We start from the raw sequence: 15839 nt of genomic DNA, 5'->3' as shown, positions 1-15839 counted from the left end.
ACAGCCCGGGCAGCTCTGCTGTGTCCAGGCTTCCCTGTGCCACCTCGGCCAGGGAGGATGGTCAAGAGCCAGAAGCACCCACAACCCCAGCCCGGCGGTGCAGAAATGGATGCGGACGAGGCAGGAGGCAGGAGGCCGAGGTGCAGAGCAGGGAGGTGGCAAGGAGGCCTTTGGGTGCGGTGCTGAGGCAGGTGCACGGTCTTCCCACTTCTCCCACGGGGGCCTGCCCTGAAGGCTGTGGGCAGGCTGCCGCTGCCGAGGGCTCTGGGAGTCCGGGTGAGCTGGGCTGCAGGAAGCTTCTCCCGGGAGCTGGGTGCTCCTCCACTGGGCCAAATGGAGCTGCCAAGGGTGGGCAGAGGCGGCGGGCAGCAGAGGCTGCTGTGCCCAGCAGCGGCGGGGCGGAGGGCAGGTCCACAGCAGCTGCTGGTCAGCCAGTGTCCGCACGGAGCAGAGGATGGCCACGTGGAGGTGACATGTTAACTTTTCAGGATAATTCCTGGTATCAGAGCGGAAACAAGCGACGTCATCAGAGACAGGCAGAGACAGAGACCGAGAGAGAGAAAAGAGAGCAAGTGCGACACAGGCCGCGCCCGGGCACCGCTCTCCTCTCCTCCCTGGCTCGAGACAACGTCAGAGCGGGCGGGTGTGGTCTGGGTCCACACCACGGCGGCGGCGGCGGCCACGGTCAGTGCTGTGCTGGGGAGGGACTAGGGTCTAAGGCTGCTCACGGCGGGCGGCGGGCGGCCCCATCCTGGCCATGTCCTTGCCCATCGGGTACTCGGTGTCCCCTCCAGGGCCAGCGGCCACGGAGTCGCCCGAGGGGCCGGGGGCACTCCGCTTGGCCGGTGTGCCGGGGGCCTGGGCCGCCTGCCCATTCTTCTCGTCTGAAAAAAGTTGTTTAATTACGTCAAAGAAGTTACTCAATGGGCTGCCTGGGTACACAGAACAGAAGACAAGAGAGAGAGAAAAGAAAAAAGGGAGGGAGGGAAAGGAGAGAAAGAGAACAAACAAACACATGAACGAAAGGGGCCTTGGTGGGAGGAAGAAACCAGCGAGATGAGGTTTGTGATGGGGGGCGGAGGGACAGGCAGGCAGCAAGCGGGTGGCAGGCGGCAGCAGGCTCCCTCACTCCAGGGCACGGGAGCGGCCATGGGGGCCCGGGGCTCCTGAAAATGGAGGTCTCCCCCAACAGGCCTGCCCCTGAAGGCCCCTGGCCTCCCCTCCCCGCCGAGCCTCCTGCACACCAGCTGGCTCATTCCCACCCTGGAAGCAGCAGCTCAAGGACCAAGACCCCCAATGTCTGCCTCCAACGCCAAGCTGGGGCCACTGCAGGCTCCATGGCCCACCCAGGGATGGGGAGGTCAAAGCAGTGCCCAGAAGAAGACAGATGCGCCTGCCACACCTCCAGGATGGCCAGAGCTTAGCCCCAGGCCAGCATGGACAGGTCAGCAGCAGATGGATGGATGGATGGATGGATGGGTGGGTGGATGGATGAACGGATGGATGGGTGGAAAGATGTGTGCATGGATGGGTGGATGGACAGGCATGGTGGGCAGGTGAGGGGACTGGGGACAGGTAGCCAGGTCTAGGTTCCTGGTCCCAGAAGGCAGGAAGAATGGGGCAAAAATGGGATGACCACCCCTTCTGGGGCAGATGCCCACCTCAACTCCACTCCTAGTTCAAAATCCCGTATTGGAAAAAAAAAAAAAAAACCTCCACTCCACTCCACAATATGACCTCCACCTCCACCCTGAGCACTGCAGGTCCCTCCCCTCCCTGACAGGCCCCTCCCCTCCCTGACAGGCTCCTCCTCCCTGACAGGCCCCTCCCCTCCCTGACAGGCTCCTCCTCTCCCTGACAGGCCCCTCCCCTCCCTGACAGGCTCCTCCTCCCTGATAGGCTCCTCCACTTCCTGAAGGCCCCTCCTCTCCCTGATAGGCTCCTCCCCTTTCTAACAAGCCTCTCCTCCTGCCAGGAGTGACAGGTGGACGGTCTACCCTGAGGCCAGATCAGCACCTACTTCAAGACCCTGGCCAGCCCTTCCTGCCCTAAGCCTTGGGCTCCCTAGAGGTTCCTGGTTGTGGGGACAGGCAAAGACTGCCAGGAAGGGGTGAGTGACAGAGACTGCTTCTGGCAGAAGATGGGGTGGCAGGTGCCCAGGGGCCTGTGCATACACAGGGGGCCTAAGCCAGCCCCGCCCAGCAGGGCTGCACTGGCCAGGGTAGGCTGTGGGGGAGAGCAGTGCGTTGCAGGCCCAGGTGCCAGGTGAGCGTGGGGATTCTTACCACATTTGGAAAGCCGCCCCGTCATCATTTCCATACAGTTAGTGGTGTCTGGAGCACAGAATGGAGAAAGGAGGGAGGGAGAGAGTGAAAAAGGCTGCCCGCTCTCCACCCACAGGCGGCGGCTGGGAGGGGGCAGGCCACAGAGGGGCAGAGCCAGGAGTGGACAAGTTCATCTGGAGGGGGCGGGCCACAGGGGGTGGCAGAGCCAGGAGTGGACAAGTTCATCTGGAGGGGGCGGGCCACAGGGGGTGGCAGAGCCAGGAGTGGACAAGTTCATCTGGAGGGGGCGGGCTACAGGGGGTGGCAGAGCCAGGAGTGCAGGAGCTCCTGTGGGTGGGGCCTGTCCCTGAGCCCTCCCTTAAGGCGGAGCTGGCTTAAGGGGTGGAGCTAAGGGCAGGCCCCAGGAGGAGAGGCGTGGTCAGCTGGAGGCCTGGGTACGGCCTGGTCCCAGGCTGAGGACCGCAGGACCATGCCCGCGCAGCAGGTGCCTCTGAACCTGGCTACGTTGATAGCCACTGCACGCTGGCCCCCATTCGCCCCTCAGTTCCTCTTGGTGCCCCCCTTCCTTGCCCCATTCCCTCTGCTGGGCTTCGGTGTGTCAGTGCTGGCAGAGGCCCAGCCTGGGAGGGGCCGAGCCTTGGGTGGCTGCAGAGCTGAGGGGTAGAGGGCACACCTGCACAGGACCTGTGTCCAGTGTGCGAGGAGGCCCAAGAGAGCTGGCTACGCCTCAAGGAGACCGTGCAGGGCCACGGTCCCGACTAGGGGCCCCAGGCCCACAAGGAAACAGATGAGGCTGAGAGTGAGCACCCAACGGTCTCTGGACGGGCTCGGCAGAGCCAGGCTGGCAGGGCAGAGACACAGCCAGGTCCCTCATGGGCCACACTTTGCTCACTGGGACACCTGGGAGCGGGCAGGGACTGGGGGTGACAACGTGGGCAGACAGGCCGTGGGTGGTCCAAGACCCCCTCAGAGCAGAGCAGCAGTGCGCAGACGGCCCTGCAGGTGGAGGGCCCTGGGCACCACCCTGGGCTCCAGGCTTCTCTGCCCAGCCTCAGTCGCTGGCTGGCCTCCTGGTCCCCATCTCCTCCACAGCCCTGCTGCAGTTCCTTGGTGTTTTCCTCTGCTCTAAGATGGAGGCCTGGCACCTCCCAAGGGCAAAGCAGGCCCCGCTGACCACCCCTCCTCCCACCACAGGGCACCTGGCCCCGCCCTGCCCCTGCCCCGGGCACACCCGCAGGGGATGGAATGAGGATGGAATGAGCATGGGGATGGGTGGACAGGACCTCCGGGACCCTGCGCGCGCCGCAGGTCACCTGACAGGCCTGCCGTGGACACCGGCTGGGTGAAGCCCTGGAGACCCCCCGGCCGTGAGGCTCGGAGGCTGGACTCGGGCCGCTCTTCATATCCCCCAGACCCTCATGGGACAGCAGCCCCGTGCACACCACCGGCCAGGGCACCCCTTGAAGAGCAAGGGGGCCTGTGAGCGTGCGCAGGCCCTCAGCCCCGCCAGATGCCCAGCGGCCCCATGCCCGAGGCCCCGGCGCCTCCCGAGGGCCCTGCCGTGGGCCTGGGTGGAGGCCTTGGGCCGTCTCCAGTTTGAGGTAAGGCTGTGGGTGGTCAGGCGCTGTGGGGAAACAGGAAGCCCCTGCCCTCGTGGAGGGCTGCAGGGGGCCCTGAGGGGCGGGCCTCAATGCGGGGCCCACTGGCCTGTCCAGGACCAGGACGGAAGAGGGGGCAGGCGGTGCCCCCTCAAGGCCAGCCTGGCTGTAGCTGGAGGCCCTGCCCACGGCCCTCCCGCCCCGGCAGCAGGCCGGGCACCTTACCTGCCAGCGTCAGAGGCTACTCTCGTAGCTGGTGGCCACCTTCTGGCCCTTAAGCCCAGCGCCCCAGCTTAGTCCTGGCGCTGGCGGGGGCGGTTCTACGGTGGACAAGAGGTGCCTTTCAGTGTGCTGCCGCCCGTTGTGCCCGGGGCGAGCCCTGCTCCCTGCGAGCAGCTCGGCTCGGGGCAGGGAGGCGGGCATCCGGCCGAGGAGCCGGGAGCCATGCTCGGTCCTCATACCTCCCGTCCACGCAACGCCGCCAACCCCGCTCACGGACGCAGGGCCTCACTGCGCCCACCTCACCTGACAAGTGCTGGGCCGAGGGCTGGTCATGGGTGCTCAGCAGCTGGGCCTGGATGGTCTCCACCACCCTCTTGAAGCGGCGGCTGGGGCCTGCAGGGACGGGGCAGGGGTGAGGCCCGAGGAGGGTGGCGCTGGGGCCAGCGGGCGGGGGCGGGGCGGGGGCGGGGCTCACCTGAGAGCAGGGTGAAGGTGACCGAGTAGATGCCGTTCTCCTTCTGGGCCTCGCCGCCCTCGGTGTAGGTGATGTCCACCTGGAACTTGACCGGCTTCTGGAACACGGCTGGCCCGCCCGTCGCCTTGTACTCAGCCCGGAAGCTTGTCTGGGAGATGACGCTGTGGCTGAGGCTGGGGATCTGCGGGGTGTAGTGGCATCAGCCTGGGGCACCCGGGTCCCCGTCCCCAGTTCTCCGTCCTTCTGAGATCTGCCAGCCAGGGTGGCTGGGCAAAGCCAGGAAGCCCGGCCAGCGCGGGGCCGAGGGCACCAGCCCTGCATTCTCTCCTGGCCACAGGAATCCTTACAGAAGGTGGGGGCACATACACCAGGTGGGAGGTAGGACAGAGGGGCATCAGGCTGCCCCTAGGCAACGGGAGTGGCCGAAAGGGCCACAGGCCTTGGCTGTCCATGGGACGTGAGCCAGGCACACTCGTGAGTCCCACTACTCTACCAAATGGGCAGGCCCGCAGCCCCTGCCCCGGCCGCGAGCTGCACCGCACAGATGGGGTCACCCTGCGCGCGCGCACAACACTGGGCAGCCTGAAGGACAAAAGGAGGCCCGGGCTGGCTGGTGACGCGATAGAGGGGTGAGGTGATGCTAGCAGGCACTTCGGGGGGCTGGGGGGCTGTGCTAACCCAGACCCTAACTTGACCTGAGGGTCTCCTCCCACCCCCAGGCCCTGTGGGCTCCACAGCCATCCTCAACCTCATGGGGCTCTACATCTGCCTCAGCAGGTGCTCTGAGAGGCCCGGGGCAGAGGGCCCAACAAGGCAAGGGCCCCTGTGTACCACAGGACAGGGGCGCTGTGGGAACAACAGGACAGGGAAAGCTGTGTTCGTTACAACAGGACAGGGGCGCCTGTGCTGCACCCTGGGTTTGGAGGCGGCCTGGGAGTGACCAGCTACCCCCGCACCCCACATCAGCACATGGAGGTCCTGGGGGAGGGGCAGGTATGGCGGGCTGGGCACGGGGCTGAGGCTGGGCCAGCACAGGCCAGGGTGGCACTCACAGGGACAGCGGCCCCCTAAGGAGTCTCGGGGACCTCATGTGCTGGCCCAGTCTCTACCACATCTCAGGGCCCTCCTGCTCTTCAGATTCCAAAAGATGAAAGCCCAAGCCCTGGACCTGGCCCCCCACAGGCCACTGAACCCCGGGCGGGGCTGACTCCAAAACCTGCCTGCCATGCGATAAAGAAGTGAACAAACAGGCACCAGGGGCTCACTCCTGTGATCATAGCTATTCAGGAGGCTGAGCTTTGAGGATCACTGTTCAATGCCAGCCTAAGCAGGAAAGTCCATGAGACTCGTATCTACGATTAACCACCAAAAAGCCTGAAGTGGAGCTGTGGCTCAAGCGGTAGAGCCCTAGCCTTGAGCAATAAAGCTCCCAGAGTTCAAGTCTCAGGACACACACACACACACACACACACAGCAGCAGCAGCAGCAGCAGCAGCAAATTGGAAATAGAGTCTGACCTCAGGATGTCCACAGAGGGCCAGCAGGCTCTCCCAGGTCCTCAGGGTCACAGCCTAGCCCCACTCCCCTTTGCTTACAGGTGATTTTACCCCCAGAACCCCCTCTGTTACTCCCACCCACAGGCAGCTCCCCACTCTGTGGGCAGCACAGCGCCCCCTGCAGGCAAGGGCCTGAGTGGGCCCTGCTTATCCAGGAAGGCAGGCTCAGGATGAGCTGAACACAAGCACCTGCGTGGTGCGCTGGACCCGGCCAGGGGACACCTATGGACACAGCACCCGCGGTCCACGTGGTACGTGGGTCCACAGCCAGGGGACGCCCACCCAGCTCCCCTGGGGACACAGGCACCCGCGGTCCACGTGGACGCAGGTCCACAGCCAGGGGACGTCCACCCAGCTCCCCGGCGGCCTCACCGAGAGGAAGGCGTGCACAATGTCGGCCTTAATGGAGCTCAGGGGTTTGTCCTTGATGACCGCAAAGATCTGCTCCTCCTTCTCCAGGTTGATGAAGTTCCCGAACCAGGATTTCTTGGCCAGCCTAGGCAGGGCAGGGGATGTAAGGACCAGGTTGCGGTGTCTGGTCACTCTGACGGCTGCCCCTCCACTGCACCCTAACCTAGCCACAGCCCCATCAACTCCAAACCCTAACCCCAGCCCAGCCCTAACCAGTCCATCCACTGTCCCTAGCAGCTTCCTGCTACTCAGACCTCGCCCCACCCACGTCTGGAGGGCACTTGATGGACACTCGGTGAAGGGGAAGGGAGGGACCCTGGCTTTGTCCATCTGTTTAGGTTCCTAAACTCTGGAGTTGCTTGCTCTGTCCTTTCTTGGCAGAATTGATGGGAGCCTTGCGCTTATAAGTATACACAAGACAGTCATAGAGAACACCGCGCCCAAGCTGATGGTGCCCCGCCCTGTGAAACGCAGGACCCTCACCGGCCCCCAGGGTCAGAACCCCTCTCAGCCACACAGACCCCACCCCAAACCCTGAACCAGTCTGTGTAACTCTATACTTAACCGGATTTGCCTTCTTAGGTTGACAACATATTCTCAGCTTGACACAGAACATGACTAGTGCTAGTCTGCCACTGCCCCCTGCTGCCCAGCTAGCCTGGGCTGCCTGTGGCAGGACCCGGACACATAGGGGCCTGTGCGGTTGGTCCCCTGTCCCACAGCCATCTGTCCACTCCCCACTGTCTCCTGAGTCATGATGCCCTTCTGTTTGCAGGAGCCCCACCCCCGCAGAGGCCTAAGCGCTGCCCGGCGGCCAGCGCAGAGCGGTAGCACAGGGGCCCGGCCCGGAGCGCCTCTCCTGAGGTCGGCACAGCCTCCTGAGGAGGCTGCAGGTGGCATCGACTCAACCTCAATCTGGTCTAGCACCTGGAACTGTGGAGAGGTGTTCATTCCCAGCCCAGCCCAAGACACCACAGCCTGGCGGCCCTCATCTCGAAGCCTTCGGCCCATGGAAGCCACTGCCAGGACCCTGCTCCAGAGACAGGCTGTCACCCAGCCGGGCAGCCGCCTCGCTGGGCCCATGCTGCTGCAGCACAGATGCCGGCTGGGGCAGCAGGCAGACGAGGCCAGTGAGCACACAGCGGGATCCAGGTGTAGCCGCCGTGAGCACACAGAGCCGCTGCCCACCAGTCACACCTATTTCACGGGTTCCAGCCAGAGACACATAAAGACCAGGTGCTGAGGGGAGTGGCCGCAGTGGCCCAGGTCGGGGACTTTGCTGGGGCCACGATGGCCAAGCTTGGTGTGGGCTCTGTGCTGGGCACCTCCCGTTCTGACCCGGGGCTTGGCAAGGGACCTCCCTTTTAACTGCCTCCTCTGTGTCTGTGTCTGGAGCTGTTTGATCGCCATAGCCGACCTGGCACACGTGGCTGCTGGCCCAGTGCCCAGGCTTCTGCTGCCTGCAACCATCGTGTATGCAGAGTTCTTGGCTCAAGGCTGTTGCCCACCTGCCCTGGTGTTCATGTTGGGTCTCTGGGCCCAGAGACCCACGGGGGCAGTTCTGGAATCCACGTGCAATGTCGTATCAGAACCCCCCCCACCCTGGGCCTCTTGCACTGTGGGACCCTGCATGCCGTCCCGAAGCCTGGTGATCTGTAAGTGAGGATGCAGCCCTTGGCAGAAGTGTCAGGGTCCGTATGGCTGGACCACAGGCCTGGCGGGAACTACAGGAGTCTGACACTGCACACAGTCCTGAAAGCACGGAAGGCCCTTCCCATCCACCCAAGGCCCCAGGAGGAAGACAGCTACGCAGACAGACAGCGCTGCAGGAGACTGAGGCAAGTGGGTGCTGACAGGCTCGCCACTGCCTGGGCAGCAGGCAGCAGGCGGCTCCCCACACGGGAGGAGGGAGAGGGTGATGGTGCTGTTTCTGGACTACTGCACTGGTGCAGGCCCTGGTGGGGGACAGGCCCTGGTGGGGGACAAGACCCTTGGAGGGGATCCTCAAAGGGGCTTGGCCAGCTACCTCAGGCAACGGTGCCTTTCTTCCTACTTTTCCAAGAACCAGGGTCATCACAGGTCTGTTTAGGAAACCCAGTAAGAGGAGAGAGGGCCACGTCCAGGTGAAGCGATTGACACCTTCAATCCAGGCTACCTGAGGTGGAAACTGGAGTCTACAGGGCAGGGGTTAACCACCTCTCCTCTCAACCCACATAGCAGACATGGCCACACTCCCAGCTACGTGGGGGCCTTAGTAAGAGGAGTGCAGTCCGAGGCCAGCCAAGGTGAAGCCCCAGGCTCTATCAGAACAAAAAACCCCTGGGGGCATGCTCATGAGGCCCGCGCCTTGTTTGCATGAAGCACTAGGTTCAAACCCCAGGATCACCAGCAAAACAAAACCAAGCTTAGAATCCGCTGAGGTGTGCCTCTACCTCTCGCTGAAATACTGGTGGAGAAGGTGGCATTGGTCTAGGCAGGAAGTCCAGTCCAGACGCCGTTCCGGGGGCTAGCTGTCCCCCACGGGATCTGGTTGAGAGCTGGTAGCAAGATTACAGCCACCGGCCCTGTGCTCTTTGCAGGAGGCCACGTGGCCCCAGCCAGGCCGCTGCTCTTTGCAGGAGGCCACGTGGCCCCAGCCAGGCCGCTGCTCTTTGCAGGAGGCCACGTGGCCCCAGCCAGGCTGCTGCTCTTTGCAGGAGGTCTGTGAGGGTCCTGTGTTGTTTTCACAGGTGCAGACACAGACACCAATGACAGAAGTCTCCGCAGAAGGCAGAGAGGGCCTGGGTACTGGACAAGGCATTTCTACTTCTAGACACCTACTACAACGGGTCTACAGGACTACAGGTGGGTGCAGCTCTGCCCACCTAGGCTTCCTTCCTCCCCCAGCTGAGGGCTGCAGGAGGCACTGGGGCTGGCCCTGCTGCTGTCTGCCCCAGCCCTGCAGAGGCTGCCCCCCCGCACCCCCCCTCCCCTGGCATGGCCACCAGGCACAGCGGCCTGACTCTGGGAGATGACCCTGGGTCTTACAGCTGCCCTCTCCCACATTCTCCTGTGACGCAGGCTTCCCCACCAGCCTCGGGCCCTCAAAGGGCCGTGTACCTCCGTTGCCTGTCCCCTAGTCAGCCTCAGGTCTCCCAGGGGTCTGTGGCTTCTGAGCAAGGCTGAGTTACCCCGCGCCACGTGGCTGGGAACCCCAAGTAGACCAAGTGAGCCTGGTTCTGTGGTGGGCAGGAGCAGACAGGCCGAGGAGACGAGGAGAAAAGCCTCAGGTGGTGGCTTCCAGTCATGGGACAGGTCCTCAATTCCCCCCACCCCGCCCAGTCCTGGGAGGGGTCCTCATCTCCCCCCAACCCAGTCATGGGACGGGTCCTCAACTACCACACCCCCACCCCCCCAGTCATGGGACGGGTCCTCATCTCCCCCCCACTCCACCCAGTCATGGGACAGATCCTCATCTCCCCCCCCAACCCAGTCCTGGGACAGGTCCTCATCTCCCCCCACCCCCCCCAGTCCTGGGACGGGTCCTCATCTCCCCCCCACTCCACCCAGTCATGGTACGGGTCCTCATCTCCCCCTACCTCCCCCCCAGTCATGGGACAGATCCTCATCTCCCCCCACACTCCACCCAGTCATGGGACAGATCCTCATCTCCCCCACCCCCAGTCATGGGACAGGTCCTCATCTCCCCCCCCCACTCCACCCAGTCATGGGACAGGTCCTCATCTCCCCCCCCACTCCACCCAGTTATGGGACAGGTCCTCATCTCCCCCCCCCACCCAGTTATGGGACAGGTCCTCATCTCCCCCCCCCACCCAGTCATGGGAAGGGTCTTCATCTCCCCCACCCGCCCAGTCATGGGACAGGTCCTCTTCTACCTCACCCCACCCAGTCATGGGACAGGTCCTCATCTCCCCACCCCCCAGTCATGGGACAGATCCTCATCTCCCCCCACACTCCACCCAGTCATGGGACGGGTCCTCATCTCCCCCACCCCCAGTCATGGGACAGGTCCTCATCTCCCCCACCCACCCAGTCATGGGACAGGTCCTCTTCTACCCCACCTGCCCAGTCATGGGACGGGTCCTCATCCCCCCCACCCCCAGTCCTGGGACAGGTCCTCATCTCCCCCACCCGCCCAGTCATGGGACAGGTCCTCTTCTACCTCACCCCACCCAGTCATGGGACGGGTCCTCATCCCCCCCCCCAAGTCCTGGAACGGGTCTGCATTTCCCCACCGGCGCCTGAGCAGAACTACTTACTCTGGAGAGGACTCAGGGGTCAGGTTGGACATTTCCTCAGGTGTTGGAACTGTGAGAGAGAAGTGGGAGAGAAATGAGGGGCCGGCTCCTTCCTCCCACCAGGTGTGCCCCAGGCCCTGCCTGCCCGCCCAGACGGAGCTGTCCAGTTCCTGGTGCTGAAGCCCAGCTAGCCCAGATCTAGCCAGATGGCACCTGGTGTTCCAGGCTGTCCTGAGAACTTCCCAACCCTGTAACTGGCCTTGCCTGGCACAGCTGCTGCCCGAGCTTCGGGGCAGAATGACGTCCAAGGAAGACAGGAGGGTGGGCCAGAGAGCCAGCATGGGCTGGGGGGTGGGGTACAGCAGTGTGGCTGGTGGCCCCCGTGGCTGCAGGTGCAGTGGGTCTGGGGACAGCGGGGGAAGGGCTTGCGGTGCCCTGCGTGGGCACTGACCTTGCAGTTTCCGGCGGTGGAAGCGAGGTGAGCCCAGGAAACTGTTCTTGATAGAGTTGAGCCGGGTCCGCCAGGGCACCCCTCCGACGCTGGGGCTGGACGGCGGCGTGGGGTTGGGGGTGCCTGCTGGGCTCTCCTTTGGCGTGTGGACGGGCGTCCCCTTGGGGGTGGGGAGGGGACTACCCCTTGGTGAGGGGTGAGGGGTCACCTGTATGGTGGGGACAGATTTGGTGTTTGGTTCAGTCCCGGTGAGCTGGAGCCGGGTGGTGGCCGGCAGGGCAGGGGCACCAGGAGCCAGGGCGGGCTGGGAGCCGAGGCTGGTGCCAGGTGGCCGGGCCTGGGTGCAGGCCGGGAGCGGGTTGGACCTGGCGCCCTGAAGCGGCCTGTCGGTCAGCTTGGCCTTGCACGGCAAAGTCTGGGTCTTGGGGTTGGGCCGCAGGGCGGCCTGTGGAGGGAGGAGGTGTCCGGGCCGCGAGATGCTCCGACAAGCTTCGGGCTCCACGGAGGTGGCCAGGGGGCAGGCCACACGGGGGGGCTCAGCCGGGGGGCAGGCCACACGAGGGGGCTCAGCCGGGGGGCAGGCCACACGGGAGGGCTCCGGGGGCAGAGGGGGCAGGACGAACTTTCTAACAGGCTACGGGGTCGCCGAGAGCGAGCGAGAGAGCGAGCAGGCGGAGACCATGCGCCCCCCCCCATGCACACACAGAAGCAAGGATCAGAAAGGCGTCGAGCAGGACCCCAAGCAGGACCCCAAGAAGGACCCAAGGGTGGGGGGCAGCCGGGGGGAGGGTTTGCCACAAAAGAAAACAAGGGACACACACACAAAAAAAAAAAACAAACACAAAACAGAAGTGCAGTTAGCCAGAGCAGCCTAAGCACAGACACCAGGGGCCCAGCCCTGGCGGCCGAGGCCTGTGCGCCAGGGCGGGCAGCTGCCTGGTCCACAGGGGCGCTGCCCTCCCGCCCCGGCATGCACCGCCTGGCGGGCCTATCTGTGGGCAGGACAGCAGCCCCGCGGGCCGGAGGTGGGAGCGGTCATCACTCACCCGGGGGCTGCTGAGCGGACTCGTGGAGAGGCCAGAGGAGGCGCCGCTGATGGACCGGGACCTGGGATGCAGAGCAGAGCGGTGACTCGCGGGCTGGGCTCCGGGGTCCCCCACGTGGCCCTCCAGGACACCTCTGGATCTGACCCGCACCTAGGCGGCCGGGCCTGGTCCCTGTCCACTACGTGCCCCGGCAGTGCCGGGGGTAATTCTGTGACCTGGCCCGCCAGTGCCTGTGAGCAGCTCAGCTGTGCAGGCTCCGCCTCCCTCCCATCAACCGTTTGGGCTCGGTCTGGAGGTACTTGGGTAGACGGACAGAGGAGGAGCAAGGTGGGCTCTGTGACTGGACACAGCCCTGTCCAGGCAAAGCCTCATGCCGTGCCCACTTCATGTCCATGGTGCCCAAGCCTGGCCTCTCCAAGCTGATTTACCACAGTGCCTGTGGGCTACAGCCACCACTAGCCCACCCCCCATGTCCACAGATGCCCATGGAAACGTCTGGGCCCGCCCACGGCCCTCTTCTTGACCAATCCTGGGGACAGCCACTGGCTTGGCGTGTCCACTAACACACAGGTGAGTGCAGCCTTCGCTCTGTCACTCACAAGAGTGGACACGGATGTCTGCCCATCCCCAGGCAGCAGAGCCTGCCATTCTTACAGGAGGAACAAGGTGCCACAGGAGAAAAGAGGACAGAAAAGGAAAAAAGACCACCCACGCCGCCCGCCTCCCACCCCTCCCACTGCCAGCCGGTCCTGCCAGGACTCGGCCTGCACACAACCCGGCTCCCGGGCTGGGAGCAGCAGGCAGGAGCCGCAGAGCACGGAGGGCTGCACGGGCTCCTGGCTGGACCCTGGGCAGTAGGTGGAGCCACACAGCCATGAGCTCGATTTTCCCATCTGACTGCTAAGGCGCCTAGATGCAGCAAGACCCATGCCCGGCGCAGTGCCGGGCCAGGGAGGCACGCGGGGCAGAGCCGGGCCAAGGTCCAGGTGTACACTTGGGATCTAGACCGGAGATGGGATGGGGGGGGGCAGGGGGCGTGGCAGCCATGCTGGCAGACACAACAAGCAAGGGCCCACAGTGCAGCCACAAGCACCCCGCTGGGCACAAGGAAAGCAGGGAGAAGCTGTGGGGCACAGGCACCACACGCAGCTTCCTGTCTGGCTTCAAGCAGCTCCAATCAAGCTCCCAGGGCTCAGCACAGGCCAGCCCTGAGCACGTTGGGGTGGGGGTGGGGGGCGGGAGGGTGACGGCAGAGGTGGGCACTGGGCAGCAAGGGGCTCCTCTGAGCCGGGGCCTGAGCAGACAGCTCATGCTCCTGGGTGGCAGCCCTGCCTGTCACCACCCACCCAGGGCCACCTCCCCCCCCCTGCCCCCCGCCACCTGCCACAAGACACAGATCCACTTCAATTCTGGCTACCTAGACCTAGCCAGGACCAGCACTGCCCACTGGACAGAGGGGACCAGCAGGGGGCAGTATGCCTGTATCCACGGGTGGATCCCAGTAAGCAAATACAGCAGGGCCGTGTAAGCCAGAGCGCGCAGGCCCGGGGCATGGCCCTGGGACACAGATCCTAGCCTCAGCCCTAGGCTGGGTCCTTCCTCTGCCCTGCCGAGACCCATTCCCGAAGAGGAGGGGCGAGAAGTGTCCGCAGCCGGGCCCGCCACCAGGCGCCCCGTGCCTGCCTGGCCCCCTCCGCCCGCCTGGGGCTGGGAGGGCAGGACAGTGGGCAAGGTGTGTACCTGTCTTCTCTGCTGAATTGGGGATGGGCTTCAACGATATCCAGGCTTTTACTGAACACTGCTTTACTACAGCAGGAACAAAGCGAGAAAACAGAGTTACTGCCGTGGCCCACGTACACGGGCCGGCTGCCAGGCCCGCCGCGGCCAGGCACACTGCCCCCCGGCCTCACCAGGCAAGACCTCCGCCACGGAGCTGCTCCTAGGCCACGCAGAGAGGACAGGAGAGGACGGGCCAGAGCCACGGCACCCCGCGCTGGGGACCTTGTAGACAAGGTGGCGGTGGCAAACGGCTTAGAGAGCGCTCACCCCCACCCACCCCACGCGACCTCCGCTCCCAGCCCGTGGCCCGCGGTGGCTGAAGGACGAGTGGCCAGGCCGGGAGCAGAAGCAGGCTGGGGCGTGACAGCTCCACGGTCCGCAGGGGGCTGTGCCCCCCACGGCAGCAGGCTGGAAGCAGGACAGATGCTGGGGATCCACCGGGCCACGTGGGTAAGGAGGGGAGCTCCAACCCACACAGGCCACAGGAACTGCAAGGCAACACCAGCCCATGCAGGCCACGAGAGGGGAAGGGGACACACCGGCCTACGCAGGCCACGAGAGGGGAAGGGGACACAGGCCACACAGGCCACGTGGGCAGGAAGGGGGCACGGGCCACACAGGCCACACAATCAGGAAGGGGAGCACAGGCCACGTGGGCGGGAAGGGGGCACAGGCTCATACAGGCCATGCAGGGGGGAGCGCAAGGGCCCATGAAGGCCCTGTGGGCAGGAAGGGGGGCAGAGCCCCACGGGCCTCGGCCTGTAGGGTGGTGGAAGGGTGAGGCAGGAGGCGGGGATGTGGGCTGACAGCCCTGCCGAGGTCAGGCACAGGCACCAGAGAAGAGCCAGGGTGGCGGGAAAGCCAGCAGGACTGTCCGGTGCTTGCCGTCCGACCCAGCACCAGGACCCAAGTGTGCAATAGCGGCTGGAGAATGAGAAGGGTGGGAGCCTGGGCTGAAGGCCAGGCCAGCCGCGATGCCTGCACAGGGCCTGCGAGCAGCCGGTCAGCCTGGGCAGTGCTACCAGGATGGACACTGGGCCGCCTCGTGGCTCCCGACTCAGGGTCAAGCAGCAGCTCCAGCAGGAGAGGGAAGGGGGCGCTGGCTGAGACCAGCGGTAGCCAGGGCTGCTGGGCCTTGCCAGGCTCGAGCCTGAAATGGCCGAGACACCACCTCCCGGGGGCAAGTTGGGGTCCCTTAAAGGCTGAACCCAGCAGGAAGATCTGAGCAGGCCTCCCCTGCCCCCGGCCCACACACTTCCGGTTCCCAGGCTCCGGTGCCCTTCCCTCTCCAGGGTCCTGTTGGGACAGCCGTGCTTGCTCACCACATCCTTGCCTAAAGCACTGCTGCTGGACGCTAGCGGACAGCCAGGCATCAGCAACCCAGGAGCCAGCCAGGGTGGTGGCTCTGCACATGGCTGGACCAAATCACAGCCCAGCTCAGCCCAGTCCTGTCTAATCCAGTTCGGCCCAGTCTAGCTCAGCTCACTCCAGCCCAGCCCAACCCAGTGTGCTTCAACGAAGTCAGGCTCAGTCCAGCTCAGCTCAGCCCATCTTAGTTCAATCCGGTCCAACCCAGTCTAATCCAGCCCAGCCCAGCTCAGCTCAGCAGTCCAGTCCAGCTCAGCTAGTTAGCACAATCCAGTCTAATCCAGCCCAGTCCAGCTCAGCACAGCCCAGCCCAGCCCAGCTCAGTCCAGCTCAGCTCAGCCCAGCCCAACCCAGCCCAGTCCAGCCCAGCCCAGCTCAGCCCAGCCCAGCCCAGCCCAGTCCAGCTCAGC

General features: G+C 64.7%; 1 protein-coding gene across 1 annotated transcript in view; it reads right to left on the bottom strand.

Annotated features, from left to right (window-relative positions):
- Window positions 1-714: 714 nt before the first annotated feature.
- Window positions 715-15839, bottom strand: part of Brsk2 (BR serine/threonine kinase 2) — a 43450-nt gene continuing 28325 nt past the window's right edge. Inside the window, exons 14-21 of the mRNA XM_013033360.1 lie at window positions 12283-12343; window positions 11237-11444; window positions 10807-10855; window positions 6509-6632; window positions 4581-4761; window positions 4409-4498; window positions 2286-2333; window positions 715-884 (exon numbers count right to left, since the gene is read on the bottom strand). Coding sequence (XP_012888814.1) covers window positions 715-884; window positions 2286-2333; window positions 4409-4498; window positions 4581-4761; window positions 6509-6632; window positions 10807-10855; window positions 11237-11444; window positions 12283-12343 — 931 coding nt within the window. The remainder of the gene's footprint in view (window positions 885-2285; window positions 2334-4408; window positions 4499-4580; window positions 4762-6508; window positions 6633-10806; window positions 10856-11236; window positions 11445-12282; window positions 12344-15839) is intronic.

The sequence above is a fragment of the Dipodomys ordii genome, unplaced genomic scaffold, assembly GCF_000151885.1.
Source record: "Dipodomys ordii isolate 6190 unplaced genomic scaffold, Dord_2.0 Scaffold166, whole genome shotgun sequence".
Classification (NCBI taxonomy): domain Eukaryota; kingdom Metazoa; phylum Chordata; class Mammalia; order Rodentia; family Heteromyidae; genus Dipodomys; species Dipodomys ordii.
Note: the sequence above shows the minus strand (reverse complement) of the source record. Positions and strands in the feature narration are given on the sequence as shown.